Here is a 24,127-nt window from a genome sequence, read left to right as displayed (position 1 = left end):
CACCGACCCACTAAGTGGCGACAGTGCTCTCCAGACTAGAAAAAGCCGAGCCAAAACTGCAGGGGAACACGCGAGGAAACCATTCTCATACTGTAAAATGGATTGGCGAAAACGCTTTCGCTTTCGCGCATTATCGCGCTGGGAGCTGGCGGTGGGGGATTGCAAATTTGCATAATAGATTATGCGTGCAACACACTTTGAAACACGGCAGAAAGCCCACAATCGCAGCAGCTTCATTGCAGCTGAGCTCACAACCGAAACGACTCATGCAGACTCGCCCAAAGAGCAGCCGCCAGCAGCCAGGCAGCACAGACAGGCAGAGCCTCGCTTGTGACAAACGCTGCAAAGCCACCAGAGACACACCCATGGAGGGAGGAGTTTGAAGGAGAGGGGGGTTTCCTGCTGCTATGGAGGAAATTACTGTTCAAAACTATTGTTTAGATGTCTGACGTCTTACGCCAAAAATAAATGGTTAAAGTGACTGTTCTATCGAATTTCACAAAAAGCCATTTATCTCAGAATAAATTTTCAGACGCTGAAACCATGCTGTATTCTACTGCTAATGCCTACATAACTACTAACTCTACAAACTAACTATTTTAGACAGAGAAAGCACACATTCTATTAGTTCTTTTGAGATCATTTGTGTTCACAAAATCTTAGCAGAAAAGAATCCTCGGCTCTTGAAAGATGAGCCAGAATCCTCAAAAAAAAAACTTGGCAGAACCTACCTACAGTATTGAAAAAACGGCTGGCAGTGAATGTGTTAAGGAATCACTTCGATCATGTGGAATATTTATAGATTTTTTTATTTTTAATAATATAATAATAGGACTCATTTTTGACAAAATATATTATTCTGGGTTAAGAGTCAGCTAAGGATGGGACAGTAACCTGTGTTACTATACATTGCAGTAAAAAACGCTATAGCTGTTATGATCTAGCCCGTATATTTTTCTTACTGTGATGACAGTTTCTTGACAGATGTATAGGCTGTTATAGGAACTATAAGCTGAAGCAGCATTTGGATCAGTGTTGAAATGTGCACAGGTTGTCTCACCTGTCAACGGTGTCATGTGACTCTGTGGTCTGTCTCCCTGCAGGTGGAACCATGCGTTTAAGAACCAGATCACCACACTGCAGAGCCAAGCCAAGAACAGAGCCAACCCCAACCGCAGCGAGGTGCAGGCCAACCTGTCGCTCTTCCTCGAGGCAGCTAGTGGATTCTACACACAGGTAACCAAACCCACAAGTCTGCCATATGATCAGAATTTTACACCAACTTATTCATTGATAGTCCATTTGAATGTCATTTCTGTGCTATTATTAATGAAACCCAGATAGACACCACCCACATAGCCAATTTTAACTAAGATGTATTTTTTTAAAGCCATTATTTTGTAATGAAAAACAACCAATAAGAGTGATGATAAAGAACTGAACCATTAATTAAGGAGTATCGATAAGTGAGGGTTCCAAACACAAGCACAACCTGGACACCAGTCAAAAAAAGTTCAGTCAAACTTTTTTCTCTTTATCGAGCATTATACCACGCCCCCGCCAGTTACTGCAGGAGCTGTGCACGGTGGTCAGTACATTAACCACGCCCCCCCCCCCCTTCAGTTACTGCAGGAGCTGTGCACGGTGTTCAGTACATTAACCACACCCCCTGCAGTTACTGCAGGAGCTGTGCACGGTGTTCAGTACATTAACCACGCCCCCCCTCCAGTTACTGCAGGAGCTGTGCACGGTGTTCAGTACATTAACCACGCCCCCCCTCCAGTTACTGCAGGAGCTGTGCACGGTGTTCAGTACATTAACCACGCCCCCCCTCCAGTTACTGCAGGATCTGTGCACGGTGTTCAGTACATTAACCACGCCCCCTGCAGTTACTGCAGGAGCTGTGCACGGTGTTCAGTACATTAACCACGCCCCCCCTCCAGTTACTGCAGGAGCTGTGCACGGTGTTCAGTACATTAACCACGCCCCCTGCAGTTACTGCAGGAGCTGTGCACGGTGTTCAGTACATTAACCACGCCCCCCCTCCAGTTACTGCAGGAGCTGTGCATGGTGTTCAGTACATTAACCACGCCCCCCCTCCAGTTACTGCAGGATCTGTGCACGGTGTTCAGTACATTAACCACGCCCCCCCTCCAGTTACTGCAGGAGCTGTGCACGGTGTTCAGTACATTAACCACGCCCCCCCTCCAGTTACTGCAGGAGCTGTGCACGGTGTTCAGTACATTAACCACGCCCCCTGCAGTTACTGCAGGAGCTGTGCACGGTGTTCAGTACATTAACCACGCCCCCTGCAGTTACTGCAGGAGCTGTGCACGGTGTTCAGTACATTAACCACGCCCCCCCTCCAGTTACTGCAGGAGCTGTGCACGGTGTTCAGTACATTAACCACGCCCCCCCTCCAGTTACTGCAGGAGCTGTGCACGGTGTTCAGTACATTAACCACGCCCCCTGCAGTTACTGCAGGAGCTGTGCACGGTGTTCAGTACATTAACCACGCCCCCCCTCCAGTTACTGCAGGAGCTGTGCACGGTGTTCAGTACATTAACCACGCCCCCCCTCCAGTTACTGCAGGAGCTGTGCACGGTGTTCAGTACATTAACCACGCCCCCTGCAGTTACTGCAGGAGCTGTGCACGGTGTTCAGTACATTAACCACGCCCCCCCTCCAGTTACTGCAGGATCTGTGCACGGTGTTCAGTACATTAACCACGCCCCCCCTCCAGTTACTGCAGGAGCTGTGCACGGTGTTCAGTACATTAACCACGCCCCCCCTCCAGTTACTGCAGGAGCTGTGCACGGTGTTCAGTACATTAACCACGCCCCCTGCAGTTACTGCAGGAGCTGTGCACGGTGTTCAGTACATTAACCACGCCCCCCCTCCAGTTACTGCAGGAGCTGTGCACGGTGTTCAGTACATTAACCACGCCCCCTGCAGTTACTGCAGGAGCTGTGCACGGTGTTCAGTACATTAACACGCCCCCCCTCCAGTTACTGCAGGAGCTGTGCACGGTGTTCAGCGTGGATCTGCCGTGTCGCGTCAAGTCGTCTCAGCTCGGCATCATCAGCAACAAACAGAGCATCAGCAGCGCCATCGTCACACCGCAGCCCAGCTCCTGCTCCTACATCTGTCAGCACTGCCTCGTCCACCTAGGAGACATAGGTGAGTCTGTCAGCACTGCCTCGTCCACCTAGGAGACATAGGTGAGTCTGTCAGCACTGTCTCGTCCACCTAGGAGACATAGGTGAGTCTGTCAGCACTGCCTCGTCCACCTAGGAGACATAGGTGAGTCTGTCAGCACTGTCTCGTCCACCTAGGAGACATAGTTGAGTCTGTCAGCACTGCCTCGTCCACCTAGGAGACATATGTGAGTCTGTCAGCACTGCCTCGTCCACCTAGGAGACATAGGTGTCATCTGTAGTCACAACAAGAAATATAAAGGGGAAGCATATTGGACCAACCCAACAGTACATTGTTTTATGGGCTGGTCTTGGTATCTGTTTTGAAAAGTGAGATACAGCTACGTATTATTAATGTATTATATATATAATATATATATTATTACTGTACAACACATGAATCCATCAGTCCAGTGTCTTGCTCTTATTTTGCTGTTTATTTCCTGCAGCTCGTTACCGCAACCAAACCAGCCAGGCCGAGTCTTACTACCGCCACGCCGCCCAGCTGGTGCCGTCCAACGGTGAGTCTGATTTATTTATTTGTTTATTTGGATGGGACAGTGCAAAATCAATGAACACAGAAACCATGGAACAGATAATAAAACCTGGAACATGGATGCTCAGAGCAACACGCCCACCTCTACTGTGTCAGCAGCCAGCTAGCTGTTCATGTGACACTAGCGACATCGTTTGTGCTCATGCTGCCCATGAATTAGCAGTTTTAATTCCATCCTTGTAATCGATAATCGATTAATCGTTTTGAGTATTAAAAAAAAATTAAAGTCAAAATTATCATCTAAAATGTGAATATTTTCTGGTTTCTTTACTCCTCTATGACAGTAAACTGAATACCTTTGGGTTGTGGACAAAACAAGACATTTGAGGAAGTCATCGACATTTTATAGACCAAACAACTAATCGATGAATTGATAATTAAGTTAATCATTGTGTAAGGGAACATGCTTGTTTGCTACAGACCCCAGTAAAAATCACATCATTTTTATATATATTTTTTTGTTTTTTTGCATATTGTTCAGCAGCCCTGTTTGTCTTCTTTAGTGGTCAGTCTCACCCAGCAGGTGTCCTGATGTAACCCTCTGTGGTGTCTCTTCAGGTCAACCTTATAACCAGCTGGCCATCCTAGCCTCGTCCAAAGGAGACCATCTCACCACCATCTTCTACTACTGCCGCAGCATCGCAGTCAAGTTCCCCTTCCCAGCCGCCTCCACCAACCTGCAGAAGGCCCTGTCCAAGGCCCTGGAGAGGTGAGGCCGCATGGGCTACAACAATACCATCAACTCAATAAAGAGTCGAGACCGCATGCGCTACAACAATACCATCAACTCAATAAAGAGTCGAGACCGCATGCGCTACAACAATACCATATATATATATTTAGAGAAATAATTCTGTTTTTGATTGGGGTGTTTTGAGAGGGGGGTCGGTCTTGCATGGGACCATTGGTTTTCATTTTGTAGCAACATGTTGGAGAGGCTGTCTGAGAGAGCCAAGTCATAAAAGATTCTAACCCATAAACTAAAATTAAAATGGAAAAAAAGGAAAATGGGAGAGAAAAAAACATTGGAATAGATTTCATATGGCCCTAAAATGGGTCTAATTAACAAAGTAAAAAAAATCTCTGTGAAACCCCTGGAACCTCTTGTGATTTATTTTGTTCTGATGGTGGAGCCAAGTGATTATTCTTGTCCCCTCTCCTCTCCTCTGCCTGTGCCCCCTCTCCTCTCCTCTGCCTGTGCCCCCTCTCCTCTCCTCTCCTGTGCCCCCTCTCCTCTCCTCTGCCTGTGCCCCCTCTCCTCTCCTCTCCTGTGCCCCCTCTCCTCTCCTCTGCCTGTGCCCCCTCTCCTCTGCCTGTGCCCCCTCTCCTCTCCTCTCCTGTGCCCCCTCTCCTCTCCTCTGTCTGTGTCCCCTCTCCTCTCCTCTGTCTGTGCCCCCCAAGCCGAGACGAGGTGAAAACCAAGTGGAGCGTGTCAGATTTCATCAAGGCCTTCATCAAGTTCCACGGCCACGTCTACCTGAGCAAGAGCCTGGACAAGCTGAGTGGACTGAGAGAGAGGCTGGAGGAGCAGTTCCAGGTAAGACACACTGAACCAGACCACTTCTGGACCATGTCTAGATTCTGGACAGCGGGATCCCACTCATTTCTCAGATTTTATTGAGCGATTCAGGAGACACAGTTGAGCCAATTGCCAATCTTTTTTTTACAACTGTGATGTGGTGAACGGTGACACAATATCAATATCTATCACTGTAGATATTGATATCGTCGCTGTCGTTCCAGGACCTCGAATGTGCCTTTTTTCACTTTTTTACTTTTTGTCATGAATCAATGCCATTGGTCACCCTTCACGTCTCTGTGTGGTTTTTAACAAATGCAACCAATGGAAAAGCATTAAAACGAGCTTGTGAGTAAATCTCGTAACGCCATTCGCCCTCAATCTGTCAGTCAAACCTCGAAATTCCCCCCTACCTCCGTGTGTACCCCCCCACGCAGGACAATAAACCCGGAAAAGACACACGGCAGACGCGCTGTGTATTTCTCATATCGTTTTGACTAATCCTGGCTTCCTCTGACATTAATATATCAATCAAATGTTTTCCAGTTATTCCTAGGCTGCAAACTTGTTTTAACATGCAAATCGGAGTGCTTTCTGACGAGAATAAAGTAACGTTCGTTAACGTTACGTTATGTCAGACTATTTCTCACCCCATGCCAAAGCCCCCATTCGGCCATGAGAGGCGAGGGGCAATTCTGCTGCTCCTGCGCGCGCCCCCGCGGCCTGGAGCTTGGGGGCTCGTGCATGAGTATGCGACTCTCTCCCGCTTGACTGGCCGTGAGAAAGCGCTTCCAAGTCGGACTGATAATATAAACAACATCATTTGAGCTTATCCAGGTAAGATATTTATAAAGTAATGACACATTCAGCGGGAAACTAACTATAATTAAGACATGTGCCAACTTGGACGACATTTGGTTCAGTAGTTTAAGAGCAAACAGGTTTTTTTACTTCCTGAAAAGTTTCTGTTTTGGAAATTCGAGGTCCTGGAACGACAGCGGCGATATGCAAATTGGCATGTGATGTCAGTTATCCCCCCCCTCGGCTGGCTACTATTTTCACCCAGCTGGACATTGTATTTTCACCCAACTGGACATTGTATTTTCACCCAACTGGACATTGTATGCACTAGCGGAAAAACCTGCCAAAATCTATACATCTCCCCCATCTGAAAAACATAAGTTCCCCCCTAGTTTGCATAATTAATTTCAGACTCTGATGACTATTACCTGGGCGTGGTTTTGACTTGTGTGTGTGTGTGTGCGTGTGTGTGTGTGTGTGTGTGTGTGTGTGTGTGTGCGCGCGCATGTGTGTGTGTGTGTGTGTGTACAGAGGCTGATCCTTGGGAAGGCGTTCAGCTCTCAGCAGCTGGTGCACATCACGGTGATCAACCTGTTTGAGCTGCATCACCTCAAAGACCTGACCTCTGACCCCCAGCCCAGCTTCAGCCCCGAGCAGCAGCAAGGCTGGCTGCAACTCCTGGGCCTCTTCAGTAAGACCTTCTCATCTCTCTACTGTCCTTCACACTTCTCCACAACTGTTCATCTAATCAACTCACATTTTTCCATTTGATTTTATACGTTTATTTAACCCTCTTAAAGGAACACCACCGATTTTCTTTTTTTTTATATATATATTTTCCCCCCGATTTTTTTATCCCATTTTTATCCCACATTAGTGCTAATTTAATTTATTTATCCTGGTTGCTACTCCACCCTCTGCCGATCTGGGGAGAGCCGAAACTGGCTCCAAGCTTCCTCCGAGACATGGGCAGTTAGCCAGCCACTTCTTTTCACCTGACAGAGGAAGCTTCACCGGTAGGACATAGCACGTGGGAGGTTCATGCTATTCCAACCACTTCCCCTCCCTCCGAACAGGCGCCCCTAATGACCAGAGGAGGAACCACATTAGCAACCAGGATATTGCATGTTTTTGGTGAAGGGGTTCCTATATGAAGTAAACCCCCGGGAGGCACGGGGAGAACATGCAAACTCCACACAGACACCACCGATTTTCAACCAGCTTTGTATCATTCATATCTGAAAACTGTAAACGGTTTAGCAGGCATTAATTTAATTTGACAGTTATTGAGAGTTGATTTGAGTGAAGGTGTGGAACAGTGATGTCATTTGTGCACGAATGACTTCACTGGTCCACAACTATGGGCAGTGGTGGCCCAATGGTTAGAGAAGTGAGCTTGTGACCGGAAGGTCGTCGGTTCAATCCCTGGGACCGGCAGGATCAATCTGGGTGGAGAAAGTGAAACGGCAGCGCTTGCCCCTCCCTCATCACCACCACTGAGGTGCCCTTGAGCAAGACCCTTAACCCCAACCGCTCCAGTGGAGCTGCTCAGTGGCCAACAGATCAGACTGTGGTTGTACTGGTCAGCTTCCAGGTATGAATGTGTGTGTGTGAATGTGAACAGGGCGCTCCTGAAAAAGAGAGCATTGCTCTCAGTGAGACTCCCCCTGTACAAATAAAGGTAAAATTGTTTTCACTCAAATCAACTCTCAATAACTGCCCAACTCAATGAATGACTTCAAAACTCTTCACAATCTTCTGATATACTGATGATGTAATGATACAAAGCTGGTTGAAAATCGGCGCAATGTTCCAAATGCAGAATGTTGTGATTATTCAGTGTGGTTCACATCAGAAGTGTGTTAGGTTGAATCTTGTGATTATTCAGTGTGGTTCACATCAGAAGTGTTGTGATTATTCAGTGTGGTTCACATCAGAAGTGTTGTGATTATTCAGTGTGGTTCACATCAGAAGTGTTGTGATTATTCAGTGTGGTTCACATCAGAAGTGTTGTGATTATTCAGTGTGGTTCACATCAGAAGTGTTGTGATTATTCAGTGTGGTTCACATCAGAAGTGTTGTGATTATTCAGTGTGGTTCACATCAGAAGTGTTGTGATTATTCAGTGTGGTTCACATCAGAAGTGTCTGTGTTAGGGTTGAGTGCTGAGTCAGCTGGTTCAGCATCATGTGATCTCCTCCTCTCCTCAGTGTCGTTCCTGGGCGTGATGTGCACCCGCACTCTGCTCAACAACGCCCGGGGCGAGGGTGTGACGGGCGAGTGTCCTCTGCCCGCCATCAAGGTGTCTCTGGACTGGCTCCGACTTAGACCCAGCGTCTTCCAGGAGACCGCCATGGACCAGAGGCAGCAGTAAGCAAGCAAGCACCAAAACACGGACTACCTTAACAGGGACTGCAATATTCCCATATTACTCCCATTAACTCATTGAGTGCCAGCCACTTTTGGAGAACGGACGCTCCCAGTGCCAGAGTTTCAGAGCGTTTTCAGTGATTTCTCGAGGCCCACAGAATATTGTGTGATATTACTATGTAAACACCGCACACGCACACGCACAAAGAACGAGGAGACTCTATTGTATTATCAGCAAAAAAAAGTTTATTGATACCATTTTCCGTTCTTTAGTTATGAGCCGGAGAATATAGGTTGTTTTCAGCAAAAACAGACGTTTCAAATTAGAAGCTGAGATATTCAGCCTTTTGTGAAATGAAGCATTTCAAGCACATTCACTGACTCTGAAGCTAATATTTTCTGATGTAGTGACGTGGTGTAGTTGTGTGGTGCCCTGCGTGCCCCACCCCCCTCTCCCCCCCCTCAGCTGCAAACTCCTCCCCACACTAACACACAGCCTCACGCACCCAGCGTCTATTTTCGGAGTGCTCCGTTTTTGTGCGCCGGCTCCCAGCGCGACACCGAAAAGCCAAACCGGACTGCTGAGAATGGTTTGGCCCTTCGGCGTCGGGTGCTGCTTTTCTGGCGGCTAATCGTGTGGAGAAACTATGCAGCAGAGACCGAGGGGCTCAGTTGTGGGCGCGGATTGACTGCTGTTCGCAGCCAACGTCAGCTCCAGCCAGAGCAATCTATATGGCTCTGGCTGCAGCATGCATCGGTTTCTCTTTCATCACGGGGCTTTTTCCTGCTGTTTTCCTGACCTTTCTCTAATCTGGAGAGCACTGTCGCCACCTAATGAGTCCGTAAAATAGGTTATACACCTTCAATAGCTACAATATTTGTACAGGAGATGCACGAGGCTTTGATCCACGTCCCACCGTCAAAAAACGCATTTGACACCGATCGACGTCATTGGCACTCAATGAGTTAAGACCATAGGACCACTCAGCATGTTTGTAAACAGATTGGCTATACTTCCGGGTACTTGCTGCTTACAGCTTCATAATCATTCAGATTGACAGGAAACTGCTGCATTTGATGCAGTTGACTATCATTATAAAATAATACTAATTTTTTTATGCTCTGGGAAATATTTTTGACATTTTATAGACAATGACTAAATCTCTCACTTTCAACTCTCCCTCTCTCTCTCTCCCTCTCTCCCACCCTCTCTCTCTCTCTCTCCCACCCTCTCTCTCTCTCTCTCTCTCCCTCTCTCTCTCCCTCTCTCTCCCACCCTCTCTCTCTCTCGCTCTCTCTCTCTCTCACACAGCGTCTGGCCATGGCTGGTTTCCATTCTCAACAGTTTCCAGCCCAAAGAGGACGATGTGTCCTGCTCCTCAGGTAACAAACGCCGGCTTCCTCCGCTAACTTTAGCCTATTGATCCATAGCGAGCTGCAGCCAGACACTTCTCACAACCAACAGGAGTATCAAGTATTATTTATTCAGCAGATGGTCGATAATATGCAAGAACTGGATGACAGGAAGGAGCCAATGCAGAAGTTTGGCTTTATTTATGCATTCGACTGACTGTTGTTATCCTCCTCAGTCACCAAACAGCTGATTAACCCTCTAGACCAGTGGTTCTCTAGACCAGTGGTTCTCTAGACCAGTGGTTCTCTAGACCAGTGGTTCTCTAGACCAGTGGTCCTCTAGACCAGTGGTTCTCTAGACCAGTGGTTCTCTAGACCAGTGGTTCTCTAGACCAGTGGTTCTCAACCCCACGGCCGCGGACCGGTCCACGAGGAAATGATATGATTAGCATATGATTAGCATATGATTAGCATTGCATAACATTGACAATTTAGCTGGAGCTTCAGTCAAACTTTATTTAACATTAGTTTTCATTGTGAATTAGAAGATGGTCAGGGGGCCACTCTGCACCCTACCGCGGGCCGCATCTGGCCCCCGGGCCGCAAGTTGAGTATCACTGATTTAGAGCCTAAGTATTGTCCTGGCTGAACAACATTCCAATCACAGCCACAGCACAGTAAAGAGGATATGAATGTGCTGTGTAATTCTTCATAGATCTACTAGCCTCTACATTTGGCTCTGAAAAGAGCACCAGATTGATGCATTTTACTTTTAAAATGTGCAAAATGTTCTTCCTGTGTGGGGGGGAGTGGCCCAGGCACTTATGTACTTAACTCACTTAACTTAAACTAACAAACTATGCTGTGTGCACAAAATTGTGAGACTAAACTCCGGCTGACACCCCAAAAATCTACAATCTGCTACAGATGTTTTTATGATTAATGTTTGTTTATGAACTGGCCCCTGGCCTCCTGTAGTTTTGCAGAAGTGGCCCCCAAGCAAAGCAGGTTGAGTGTCCCTGCTCTATAAGCACCAAAACAGCCCTGAACAGCCCTGCTCCCCAGTGCTTCACACCCACTCCCAAGCTGTTTTGTCAGTCTGACGACCGCTGCGGAGTCGTGCGGACACAGAGAGGTGTTTTTGAAGCAGATGCGACAGTGCCATCGCTTCTCGCTGTGATGTGTGATTGATTTTCCTGGCTGTGGAGCCGGTCTTTCCGTGGAGAGGCTCCATCAACATCTGTTGTCGCGCTCAAAATCCCGTTGTGGCGGTGCGCCATAAATGTGTCAATGAATGCAGGGATGCAAACTACCGGTAGTCACCTTTAGTTGATAGTCACCTTTTTGATCCCAAAATAGAGCACTTAACTGAATGATTTGAAGTGGTTTTGTATCAGCCCTGCTATCTGTCACCTTTTTCACTTCATGAGTGCATTGCAGTGGTGTAGCTGAGGGTGTGTTTGTTTTCTCCCCCAGTGACGCCCCTGCCGGAGGAGTTTGAGCTGCAGGGTTTCCTGGCCCTGCGGCCCGCTCTGAGGTACACACACACACACACACACACACATGCTTTTCTGACACGTTGCACCGGATCTTATTCTAAACGCCTCACTCACACACTGCTGCGTTCTGGGTCCTGTGCAGTCGGGAACATTTCACTTCCAGGTCGTAAAGTTTTGAAATTGCACAAAAAGTCACAAAGCAAGAGACAGAGGCTAAAAACGAGTCCGACGTGGCTTCCATGGCGTTGTTGGATGTAATGTAGTCTCACCTGGTCAGATCCAACGTGTTCTCACCTGGTCAGATCCAACGTGTTCTCACCTGGTCAGATCCAACGTGTTCTCACCTGGTCAGATCCAACGTGTTCTCACCTGGTCAGATCCAACGTCTTCTCACCTAGCCTGGGTGAACCCAGCCTTCACGTGACCTGCTCTCAGTCAGACCTGTTCTCAGTCACTACAGTGGCTAGTGACTGGGAACTCTGAGAGCAGGTCACGTGGGGGCTGGGTTTACCTAGGCTACTTCTCACCTGGTCAGATCCAACGTCTTCTCACCTGGTCAGATCCAACGTCTTACATCAGCGACAGAGGGTCTGAATCACAAATCAGCATTTCCGGTTTTGCCGCAAGAAATCCCTTTGCTCCAATAGTATCATGGCGGAAGACGGGCTCTCTGCGTACATTGTTCAACATGTACCGCTCACGAGTTGCGTCATGCCATGCCATTCCGTGCTGATTTCGGTTTCCATTACATCTGTTGCAAATTAGTATTGTATCCATTTAAAATGGTTACTATTGATACTATCGATACTTTTGACAACCCTACCCATGATACATATGGTCACATTTTTGGGATTGTGATACATAAATTAGATGTCTGATATATAGACCAATCCCTGTGTGGTGTTTCAGGTCCTTGGACTTCACCAAGGGTCACCAGGGCATCCTGTTGGACCGGGCCGGCCCGCCGCTCCCCGCCCGCCACCAGAGACTCGTCAGCCTGGGGAAGTGGGTGGCCGACAACCAGCCGGGGTGAGATGTCTTCCCTCTCACTGCATCTTTGATGTTTCCTTCAGTCTCTTTACTTTTTATCTTGCTTTGTTTTCTTCAAAAAACAACTAGCTGCCGTTTCCCAATATTTATTTATTTTAAGGAACCCATAACTAGGCCTGCACGATATGAGGAAAATCTGCGATGTGCCATAATATTGTTCGATATAGCGATGATGATACGACTTGTGATAAACAAATATTAAAAGTATGCATATTAGCTATACAGTTCCTATGTCTTTCTGCTTTAATAATGCTAACATAGACCCCAAACATAGCCTATGCCCACTGAATAAAGAAATGAAATACACACTGACTCTAGCTGAAACTACACACAGCGTGTTTGGGCTTTGGCAGAGGGGCGGAGCACACTGTTGCAAGGGAAAGGTGTATGCTGGATTTACAACACAAGACAAAATGATCAGATGCTGAGTGGGAATGCATGACGCATGTAAATAAAACCACTTTTGTTATTCATTGCATTTCAGGCAGTCTTTGCGACGTGTTTATTGCGCATGTTCATATTGCGATGACGATGAAAATACGATTAATTGTGCAGCCCTACCCATAACCCACAAACTAACTCAGGAAAAGATCCAGAAACTTGCTACCACTCAGGACTCAGTTGGTTACACAAGGCAACATGAAACTTGAAAGCAGGTTTTTGAATGAATTTAGGTTAAACAAGTGTTTGGTTAACGGAAGATTTGCTTAATCTTTTTCCACTGCACTTAGTCGTATTTACCTTCTATCCATGTACCAATCTTTCCACCTCCCCCAAGAGTAAAAACCTTGTTGCGATATTTCAAGTTTATTTTCTCTGAATTTTCTGTTTCCACTCAGATTTTTTTAATGCACAAATCAAAAATGCGCATAAACACGTGTGGATGCAAACCCACATATAGATCATCGTTATCTCCCTCTCCCTCTCTCTGTTTCTCTCCCTGTCTCTCTCTCTTTCTCTCCCTCTCTTTCTCTCCAGGCTGATTCAGTGTCAGGTGAGTGAGGAAGGCCACCTGATCTTCGTCACGTCCATCCCGGAGCGATCCATCGAGCAGCCAGAGGAGAAGGAGTCTCCTGTGCTGCAGGAGTCATCTAATGGCGAGCAGACGTCTCATCATGGCGAGGGGGGCGGCCTCAAGTCCGTGCTGTCAGTGGGCAAGACACCAAGCGCCGGGCCGGACGCCGAGCGGCCTGTCGTCACCTTCAAGGTAGGGATGGGCAAGAGTTAGGGATGTTTCCCGTTTCAAGGTATACCACCAAGGTATTTCAAGGTTTCAAGGTATACCACCAAGGTATTTCAAGGTTTCAAGGTATACCACGGTTTGAAAAAGTCACGCTTCCGAAACCACTAATATCTTCGGTCATACCGTTCCGACGGTATCAGCTCATCAGCTAATTTTGGCAGCAGTGGTGCTAGCTTGAGCTGCTGGCCATTAGCTACTAGGGATGGGCGCGAGTTAGCCTGGGTAAACCCATCCCCCACGTGACCTGCTCTCAGACCTGTTCTCAGTCACTATGGTCTGGATTCCCACCATTGTTAAACGATTTCCTGCGGTTGTTGGCCCCCCCCCGATAGACCGCTCCATTACGCAACCGTCATCCAACCAGCTTTGTGCACAGAGCACATGCGCAGTGCAGCAGATGGCGTCATCGCTCTGCGACCTTTGTTGTTAGCAAGCGAGCTAACACTTTTCATTTCAGTACTGCTAGCACGCAAATGGTTACAACCAGCTACAAGAAGAGAGAACATCGCGTGACGGTGGTCAGGGAATGAAAGAGGAACAGGACGTGTCTACACGGACCCAAACCTCGATCCCTGCTGCAGATGGCCGCAGATCTGGAGAGATATTTGTGGCTGTGAAGAACAGTCATCATCTATACAGCTGCTGCCAACCTGATGAGGAAACAGGCGTGCTTGTTATGCTGGACACTGAATGCCAGACTGCAGACTTCATCCTCCAGTGCTGTTCGCCTCAGGACTTGAAGGGCTAACGTTGTACCATGGACTGTATACATTCTGTGCTAATAATGCTAGCATGCTAACATCCTTTTCACACACACACACTGAATATACCGAAATGCTAGATTTGATCATGGACTTAACGCTAATGTTAATAAAAACGGCCGCAGTCATAACGGTAAGGTGTGTTTGACCTAATTGAAATATTAACGTTCATGCCCTCACATTTCAGCGTGGTTACAGATAAACCTATTTAACGCTAGCTAGCTACAGTAGATTTTTGGAGGCGTTAATGTGAATGTCATGACGTAGTGAGCGTAGTATTATACTGTATATTATACATAATCCAGATGTAACCTAGCTATAGCTAGACGTTAAGAGGTTAGCGTGAATGCGACTGAGACCTGACATTACTGGCTTGATATCATATTCCAGATGCAACCTAGCTAGATAAGCTCCACACGGCTGTATGAGTAGCTACAATCAAATGTATCAAGCCTTGATATCATATTCCAGATCCAACCTAGCTAGCTAGATGTTAAGAGGTAGGAATATACCGAAATGCTAGACTTGATCGTGGACTTAATGTGAATCCAAAACGGCCACACTCATAACGTTAAGGTGTGTTTGACCTAGCTAGAAATATTAACGTTAATGCCCTCACATTTCAGCGTGGTTACAGATAAACCTATTTAACGCTAGCTAGCTACATTACTGGCTTGATATCATATTCCAGATGCAACCTAGCTAGATAAGCTCCACACGGCTGTATGAGTAGCTACAATCAAATGTATCAAGCCGATATCATATTCCAGATCCAACCTAGCTAGCTAGATGTTAAGAGGTAGGAATATACCGAAATGCTAGACTTGATCGTGGACTTAATGTTAATCCAAAACGGCCACACTCATAACGTTAAGGTGTGTTTGACCTAGCTAGAAATATTAACGTTAATGCCCTCACATTTCAGCGTGGTTACAGATAAACCTATTTAACGCTAGCTAGCTACATTACTGGCTTGATATCATATTCCAGATGCAACCTAGCTAGATAAGCTCCACACGGCTGTATGAGTAGCTACAATCAAATGTATCAAGCCGATATCATATTCCAGATCCAACCTAGCTAGCTAGATGTTAAGAGGTAGGAATATACCGAAATGCTAGACTTGATCGTGGACTTAATGTTAATCCAAAACGGCCACACTCATAACGTTAAGGTGTGTTTGACCTAGCTAGAAATATTAACGTTAATGCCCTCACATTTCAGCGTGGTTACAGATAAACCTATTTAACGCTAGCTAGCTACATTACTGGCTTGATATCATATTCCAGATGCAACCTAGCTAGATAAGCTCCACACGGCTGTATGAGTAGCTACAATCAAATGTATCAAGCCGATATCATATTCCAGATCCAACCTAGCTAGCTAGATGTTAAGAGGTAGGAATATACCGAAATGCTAGACTTGATCGTGGACTTAATGTTAATCCAAAACGGCCACACTCATAACGTTAAGGTGTGTTTGACCTAGCTAGAAATTAAACCTAGCTGTTCACATAAATTTGCAATGATGATCGACCACGTGAGATATCACAAGTAGCCTACTTTTATTAAAAAATAAAATGCAAAGAGAGGTTTCCTTCTCTAACTATTGGTGCGTTCACAAAATATTTCAGCGTTTCATAACTATAATAGCCTAATGTTACTGTAGCCTGGATGACGTCAGCTAATGCTACCCAGCCTTCCAGCGTTTATCTTCCATAATGCATTAAATCATAATCACAATGCGAAGACATTAGCTGATCACCACAGAGCTGCACAGACAAGTTTATCAGATAATTTCGCCGTAAAATGTGTCCAGGTGATCAGCTCTGAAGCCCCGGCTTGTATGGTCCGCTCAAATCCGATTTCGATATAGGTGTTATTTTGATCAATATTGTATAGCTGGCTAGACAGAGGAGTTTATCTGGAATCAGTGTGACAAGATCCCTGCTGCTAGCTTGTCTGCCTTTCTGTGTCAGAGTATCTAGCTACATTATCTGCATTACATGCTACACCATGCAAATATATTTCGATATAATTCAAACAATTAGCCCACTGTACTACTGGACTGTGTATTGCTGTGAATAAGTTAGATTTGATTGTGTAAAGTGTATCAGCTTTAAATATCCAATATATACAGCATTAAACAAACGACCAGCAGCATTCAAATGTGCAAAAACGTTATATTTATTGAAATGTGGTGATCTCATGTCACATTACATAATGTTATGCCCAAATGGTCTACTGCCCAGAAGCGTCACTTTACATGTTTGGTAGGGAATTATTTTAATTATGTTAAACCAGCGTTTATCTTCCATAATGCATTAAATCATAATCACAATGCTATGAAGACATTAGCTGATCACCACAGAGCAGCACAGACAAGTTTATCAGATAATTTCGCCATAAAATGTGTCCAGGTGATCAGCTCTGAAGCCCTGGCTTGTATGGTCCGCTAAAATCCGATTTCGATAACGCTAGGTGTTATTTTGATCAACAGACCTCAACCTCAACAGCTGTTTTCACTTGAATTTCCTCACGTAGTTGCATAGCCATATAGCTAGCCAGCTAGTAGCTAGCTCGGGAGCTATGCTTTAGAGAGGCCAAATGCTAACGGCTAGGTAGTGCTAAGCCGCTGCAGCTGTTACACGTCATTGACAAAGACGCACTCTCTGATTGGCCGATCACGGCAGGACTGATGTTGGCAGTCACGCCGTCACTCATTGGCTGCGGGGTGGCTGCGGGTCTGCGCGGGTCTTTCAATCGCCCCAGAAATCGATCTGAATGGCCCGGAGTCTAGACGCTAGTGACTGGGAACTGAGAGAGCAGGTCACGTGGTGGCTGGGTTTACCTAGGCTAGGCGCGAGTACTCAGGTACTCGAGCACTCGGGTACTCGAGCACTCGTTCATAACGTCAGTAGTCGAGTAACGTTTCTGCTGTTCGGGTACTCGCCCCACTCCGCACGCCTTTAAAAATGGCCTAGAAGATCTATGCACGCATCGTCATGTGGATCTGGCGTTTCCCATAACGGTAGTCACAAGGAATGTGGAGAAAGAATTAGGGATGGGCGCGAGTACTCGGGTACTCGAGTGCTCGTTCATAACGTCAGTACTCGAGTAACGTTTGCGCTGTCCGGGTACTCGCCCCACTCCCCACCCCTTTAAAAATGGTCTAAATCTACGCATGCATCGTTATGTGGATCTGCCAGCATGAACTGCACGGGCGTCAAGTCAGCCACAATGTACAAGTACATCATCCGCTTTGTTGATTTCAAAATAAAAGGCTTATTGTAACGCAAGTTGTAACCTTATTTACTTTGAGTAATGCGTTACAGCCATAGTTTCACGCCATATAACATCACGAGTATTTTGATACAAGGTTTGCTGCTTCGTTCGTTGAAATACCCTTTTCTCCTCCAACGTGCATAAATAAGCTATTTACTTTTGTTTAAGTAACATTATTTTGAAAGTTTTAACCGGAAGTTTTCCAGCTTATCCCGAAAATGGTGGCTGAAGATATGCTCCCGAAGGAGACAGATGCACGCTTCTTCATAGCGCACGCCCGATAAAACTCATTCAAAACTTTGCAGTAGTTTACTGACTACACTGTCGTTTCCCATAACGTTAGTCACAAGAAATGTGGAGAAAGAATCGCTTTTTGGGAGACAATCGTTTCATGGTGATCACTATTTAGCTGCAGCTGTAACGTTAATCACACTGGTCAGTGGTCAGTTTTCACTTTTTGGCAGAACACGGACCTTGTAATCCGTGGATTTACGTTAGTGTAAGTAAAATTGATGATACTGGACAATGGACATGTATTGGAATTGAGCCTTCGCTTGTTTCACAACAATATTGTCCGCTCCGAAGCGCTAATGCCATCCATCCAACCATCGGAGATGCTGTCTGAGGTAGGCTTTAGACGTTAGCTGAGCGTCACCTCACCTAATATCACAGTCAGTCAGTCCCTCTCCTCACATGCTCCAGGTAGCGCTTTCTCCATGCAAAAATGCAAACGTTATGTGTGAACAGCCCCACACACAGCAGATTACCCCTGCTCCGTCATTACCATAGTAATCACACAGACCCCCCGCCCCCCCCTCCACGCAAGTACTCGAGTACTCGTTCATAATAGAAGGAGAGTACTCGAGTATTTAAATTGCTTAAAATGCCCATCCCTAGAAAGAATCACTTTTTGGGAGACAATCGCTTCATGGTGATCACTATTCAGCTGCAGCTCAGCAGCTGTAACGTTAATCACACTGGTCAGTTTTCACTTTTTGGCAGAACACCGGACCTTGTAATCCGTGGATTTACGTTAGTGTAACAGTGATCATAAAGTAAAATGGATGATACTGAACAATAACCTGACATTGCTGGACAATGGACATGTAGGCTATTGGAAATGCATTCGCTTGTTTCACAACTTGTCTGCTCCAAAGCGCTAATGCCATCCATCCAACCATCGGAGATAGGTAGGCTTTAGATGTTCGCGTCACCTAATATCACAGTCAGTCCCTCTCCTGACAAAAAATGCTCCAGGTAGCGCTTTTTCCATGCAAAAATGCAAACGTTATGTGTGAACAGCCCGATACACAGCAGATTAACCCCTGCTCAGTCATCATTACCATAGTAATCACACAGACCCCCCCCCCCCCCCGCGCGCGCGCGAGTGCTCGAGCACTCGTTCATAATATAAGGAGAGTACTCGAGTATTTAAATTGCTTGAAATGCCCATCCCTATTAGCTACAGGTCCCTAGTTGACAAGAATCTCGAGACACACATGCACACACACACACTAGGGCTGTGAATCTTCACTGGCCTCACGATTCGATTCGATTACGATTCAGAGGGCTACGATTCGATTCGATTACGATTATCGATGCATCTCGATGCATCTTAAATCGATGCATCATTTTTTTCCGCAATACATGATTTATTTTTTCTCACTTTCTTTTTTTCTCACTGTGTGGCTGCTTTTAAAATAAAAGTGCATTTGGAATTGCATTGTATTATGATCCATAATTAAAATAAACAACTGCATGTACTTCCATTATATTTTATTTTATTATTAAAAATAAATAAATAATAATAATAATAATAATAATAATTGATTTTTGACATTTGTGAATCGATGCAGAATCGTGCACGTCCGTATCGCGATGCATCTTATAATCGATTATTTTTTTACACCCCTAACACACACACACACACACACACACACACACACACACACACACACACACACACACACACACACACACACACATACATACACACACACACACATAACCCTAACCCTAACTCCTCACAAACAGTGCTCTAGGCAGCGCCTTTTCCATGCCAAAACGCTACACTACGTGTGAACAGCCGCTAGACAGCAGACTAGCCATGCTCTATCATGACCGTAGTAATAGATAGTCTATGTTTCCGGAGCCAAACTTTGCATCTACTTGTGTTTGAACAGATTTTTTTTAACCCAGGTTCATAATAGAAGGAGAGTACGTGAATATTGAAATGACTTAAAATGCCTGTCCCTCCTTCAAGGAAAACATCAAACCGCGGGAGCCGAGCCGCGAGCCGACCCGCCTGCACCAGAAGGACGGGGGCAAGGAGCGCCGAGACTTCCCCAAAGGCAGCGGGAACGCCGGGAAGATCGAGCTGAAGAGAGACGGCAAGAAGAAGAGCGAGCTGAAGAAAGCCACGCACGACAAAACCACAGAGGCTGGCAAACAGGTCGACAAACACCACTAGAGCGCACCGCACCGCAACATTCTCAAACGTCATCAAATGTGATTGTTATTTAACGTGACAAGGCAGCAGCCTAAAATGGCGTTAACAGCGGACGATGTGATTGGGCGTTTTCTGGTGCAGGTGAAAGCGCAGATGGAGCTGAGGAAGACTCCGGTGTCAGAGGCGAGGAAGACTCCGGTCAGCCAGACCCCTCCCACCTGCTCCTCCCAGTTCATCCCCATCCACCACCCAGGAGCCTTCCCTCCACTGCCCAGCCGACCCGGTACACACACACACACACACACACACACACACTCACTCACTCACTTTCTGAACTGTGCAGGCAGCATGTGTGTTTAACGATGCTCCTGATTGGTTGTTGGCTGGCAGGTTTCCCGCCCCCAGCCTACGTGATCCCACCCCCCGTGGCGTTCCCGGGGCTGCAGGTCAACCCGGGCTTCACCTTCCCGGCGGGCGTGTCCGTGCCGGCCGCCTTCCTGCAGCCGGCACACGGCCAAGCCGGCGGCCAGGTGCCAGGAGCCGGCAAGCAGTCCCACATTCCCTACAGGTAGACATCTTTCTTTGCTCCACTGTCGCTCAAACTACTTCACAGTAAGAGATGTTTTTGATTACAGTTTTAGTGGGGCAATGTGCAATTTATTCTCATAGCGCATATGTGCAGGGCTTAAAATTCACTTAGCAAACTAGTGGGGGATTGTTAATTTGATAATTTGTTGATGGTTTGATTGTTCATGCACTGTAGAATGACATTGTATGTGTATATGTGTGCTACGACGCCACCTGCTGTATGTTCTCTTGAATGCCCAAGACCACATTTATCCTAAGGGAGACAATAAAGGCTAATAATCTAAATCTACAGCCAGCAGAGGCCCTCTGGCCCGGGCCCCGCGGGCCAGGGGCCCGACATTCCCTACAGCCAGCAGAGGCCCCTGGGCCAGGGGCCGGGGCCCGTGGGCCAGGGCCAGCCGCCCTCCCAGTTGCAGGTGCAAGCCCTCGGCCAACAGCAGCAGTCGCCCACCAAGCCCGGCCAACAGCCTGTGGGCATGGGCAAGAGTCCACCGCACCACCCGGGCCTACAGCAGGTCAGTCCACTTCTAGTCTCGACGCCAGACCCATAAGCTTTCTTATGCTGATACACTACGTTACTGCACGCTGCAGATCTCTCTCTGGGTCTGGGGTGCTCTCTCATTGGTGCTACGACCTGTCACTCATTCAGTTTCAACCCCCCTTGACCTAGCCTGGGTAAACCCAGCCCCCAGTGACCTGCTCTCAGGCTTACCCTGCTCACGAGTCACAAGGTGTGTGACGTAGTGACTGGGAACTCTGAGAGCAGGTCACGTGGGGGCTGGGTTTACCCAGGCTACCCTAGACCCGCCCTCAAACCCCAGAAGTGGCTGTGAAGTGGCACAGACTCATTTATCTAGTATGCGGAGCGCAGTGATTCTATGTAATATTTGAGTCTGGGTAAAGACTAGTCCACTTCAAACTCACTGCTGGGACACTGGGGAGAGTTTGGGAGACTCTGGGGTAGTTTGCAGGGGTGGGAATCATGGAGTAACTCACGATACGATATGGTCACGATACTTGGCCCTCAATAACGATATTATCACGATACAGCGATTCTGCGATAATCGATATTTTGGAAGAAATCTAATCTAGGATACGATATCTGTGTAACTGAAGAGGAAAAAATACTCCTGTTGTGTTTGTTGCCGCAGTAATGAGTATAGTTAGTCATGAGTGTTGTGTTTGTTGCAGCAGTACATGCAGGTCCAGGAGCAGCCTCAGATCTGGAGCCAGGCGCAGGCCATGCAGAAGCTGCCTCCCATGCAGCAGCTGCAGCAGGTCAAGCAGCCGCAGCAACCAGCGTACTTCCTGCCGCCGCCACAGGAGGCGCTCAAGCTGTACGAGCAGCAACACGTGCAGACGCAGCTCTCCATGGACAAGAAGATGAAGTACCCTGACGTCAAGATGCAGGACTTCTACTGGGAGCCGTCGTACCGGATGGGCGACAGCCTAGCCGTCATGGCGGAGCGGATGGGGAAGAGGCCGCAGCAGGGCGTCTTCTGTCCCGACCAGGACGGCGGAGCCCCGCCCCGCGGACCACCATTCGAGGTAAGAAGCCCGACCCACCCGCCAAACAGGTTGTCCTGTCCAGTCGGCTTTTCTGTTTCCACATTTCTTTTCTTGCTGTCATTTTCTGTTTATCTTTCCTCTTTGCTTTGTCCTTTGTAGCTCAGATTGTTGTCCTCGCATATATAAAAACATATATATATATACATACAGTATATACATATACTGTATATATATATATACATATAAAAACATCACAACCCTGGGCTTGTGTCCCTGCAGCAAGAAGGTCTCATGGAGGAGTGATGGAAGCGTGTTCCTTATCTCTGTTCCAAAATTGAGTTTTCCGTTGCATTCATTGCAGAAAGCGACACTTTGCAGAGATAGGATGTTGGAAACGGAAGCAATGTTTTCACTGCTTTCGTTGCTCTCTCAGGATATTCACGCTTGACTTGGATCTAAAAATGGCGGCAGAGATGATGTCAAACATGCTTTTCAGCCCACTGTCATTTGCAAACTTGAGGAGTTGATGACGTGGAAGCCATCCGACCCCTTTGCACAACGTGCGATTCTCATCAACCTTGTGAACTTTTCCTTCTCATGGCTGTTTACATCCTGTTCTGGACCATCGTTACATTTCAAAAACAACTGGCCCGGGGATGTCTGCTACTCTGTTTTGACATTTCCATCTCCTGTGTCAAGTCAAAGCGCTGTCGGCCGCGGGACTGATGCTGCAGTGTGCGGCTTTTGAATGGCGCGCTACAGTGAAAGAGACAGCGTCTTCTCTATTTTTTCCTTTTTCACCAAACACTCAACATAACAGCGGGGCAAGATATATATATATATATGTCTATATTTAAGTTGTAGCCTATTGGCAATATCACTTAGGTCAGGGGTTCCCAGCCTTTTTTGTGCCAAGGACCGGTAGATACATGGAAAAAAAAGTCGCGGACCGGTTGTCAATTTTAATGGTTTTAGTTACATATATATTTACTCAGCAGGTGGCGACAAAGTGTAAATAACAGCCTTTTGTGTTGTACTGTATGTAGCCTATACAGTATTTATGTTTTTGTTTCAACTACAAACATAAATAAACGTCAACTTGAAACTATGTTTTAACTACCACACACAGCCTATAATATTATAGCCTATGTTTATTTATTTTTTATTTTTTGACCGGCTCGCGGCCCGGTACCAAATGCGTTGCGGCCCGGTACCGGTCCGCGGCCTGGTGGTTGGGGACCACTGACTTAGGCTATAGGTCACACAATATTAGGCTATTTTATATCGCGTAATGAGTTTATTTATTTGGCATATTTCCAACCGGCCACTTGAGCCGGTGGCCTTTTAATTTGCCCGCGGCAAAACAAATAAAAGCCGGCGAACTGAATCCAGTTAGAAGCTACAAAAATACTGAGGCTGAACACAGAGAGGCTTTTAAAAATGCTGTTCTGCTCTCCAGCACAGACATGAGTCAGCTGTTCTGCTCTCCAGCACAGACATGAGTCAGCTGTTCTGCTCTCCAGCACAGACATGAGTCAGCTGTTCTGCTCTCCAGCACAGACATGATTCAGGAGCTTATTTGAGGGGGAGATGGCAGAAGGGGGGGGGGGGGGGGGGGGGGCTGCTGCGCTTCAGCCCAAGTCTGGAGAAGGTCCATCTTGGGCACGACTTGGTAGAACTCAGCTCATTTAAACTGGTGATGTGATTTAGCTGCGTGGCCAGAAGTGCCAATGGAAAACTTTCAGCCTAACTTTCCTTCTTTCCACCTCTCTTACACCTTGCTTTTCTTTTTCTCTCTTCTGTCTTCCTCCTCCTCTTCCTCCTCCTCCTCCTCCTCCTCTTCCTGCTCCTCCTCCTCCTCCTCTTCTTCCTCCTCCTCCTCCTTCTCCTCCTCCTCCTCTTCCTCCTCCTCCTCCTCTTCCTCCTCCTTCTCCTCCTCCTCTTCCTC

The 24,127-nt window shown here is 46.9% G+C and overlaps 1 protein-coding gene across 3 annotated transcripts in view; it reads left to right on the top strand.

Annotated features, from left to right (window-relative positions):
• smg7 (SMG7 nonsense mediated mRNA decay factor) overlaps nt 1–24,127 on the top strand; it is a 39,812-nt gene that overhangs the window by 6,088 nt on the left and 9,597 nt on the right. For 2 of the 3 annotated variants that reach the window (XM_083659810.1, XM_083659808.1), the window contains exons 4-19: nt 1,104–1,236; nt 3,009–3,180; nt 3,647–3,718; nt 4,312–4,462; nt 5,155–5,290; nt 6,605–6,764; nt 8,284–8,443; nt 9,756–9,826; nt 11,273–11,333; nt 12,205–12,324; nt 13,324–13,552; nt 19,897–20,085; nt 20,224–20,365; nt 20,473–20,650; nt 20,963–21,185; nt 21,862–22,218. In XM_083659810.1, the coding sequence (XP_083515936.1) occupies nt 1,104–1,236; nt 3,009–3,180; nt 3,647–3,718; nt 4,312–4,462; nt 5,155–5,290; nt 6,605–6,764; nt 8,284–8,443; nt 9,756–9,826; nt 11,273–11,333; nt 12,205–12,324; nt 13,324–13,552; nt 19,897–20,085; nt 20,224–20,365; nt 20,473–20,650; nt 20,963–21,185; nt 21,862–22,218 (2,554 nt within the window). The remainder of the gene's footprint in view (nt 1–1,103; nt 1,237–3,008; nt 3,181–3,646; nt 3,719–4,311; nt 4,463–5,154; nt 5,291–6,604; nt 6,765–8,283; nt 8,444–9,755; nt 9,827–11,272; nt 11,334–12,204; nt 12,325–13,323; nt 13,553–19,896; nt 20,086–20,223; nt 20,366–20,472; nt 20,651–20,962; nt 21,186–21,861; nt 22,219–24,127) is intronic. The other variant, XM_083659809.1, reaches the window with a different exon arrangement.

This window comes from Poromitra crassiceps (assembly GCF_964638095.1).
Source record: "Poromitra crassiceps genome assembly, chromosome: 23".
NCBI lineage: Eukaryota > Metazoa > Chordata > Actinopteri > Beryciformes > Melamphaidae > Poromitra > Poromitra crassiceps.
Note: the sequence above shows the minus strand (reverse complement) of the source record. Positions and strands in the feature narration are given on the sequence as shown.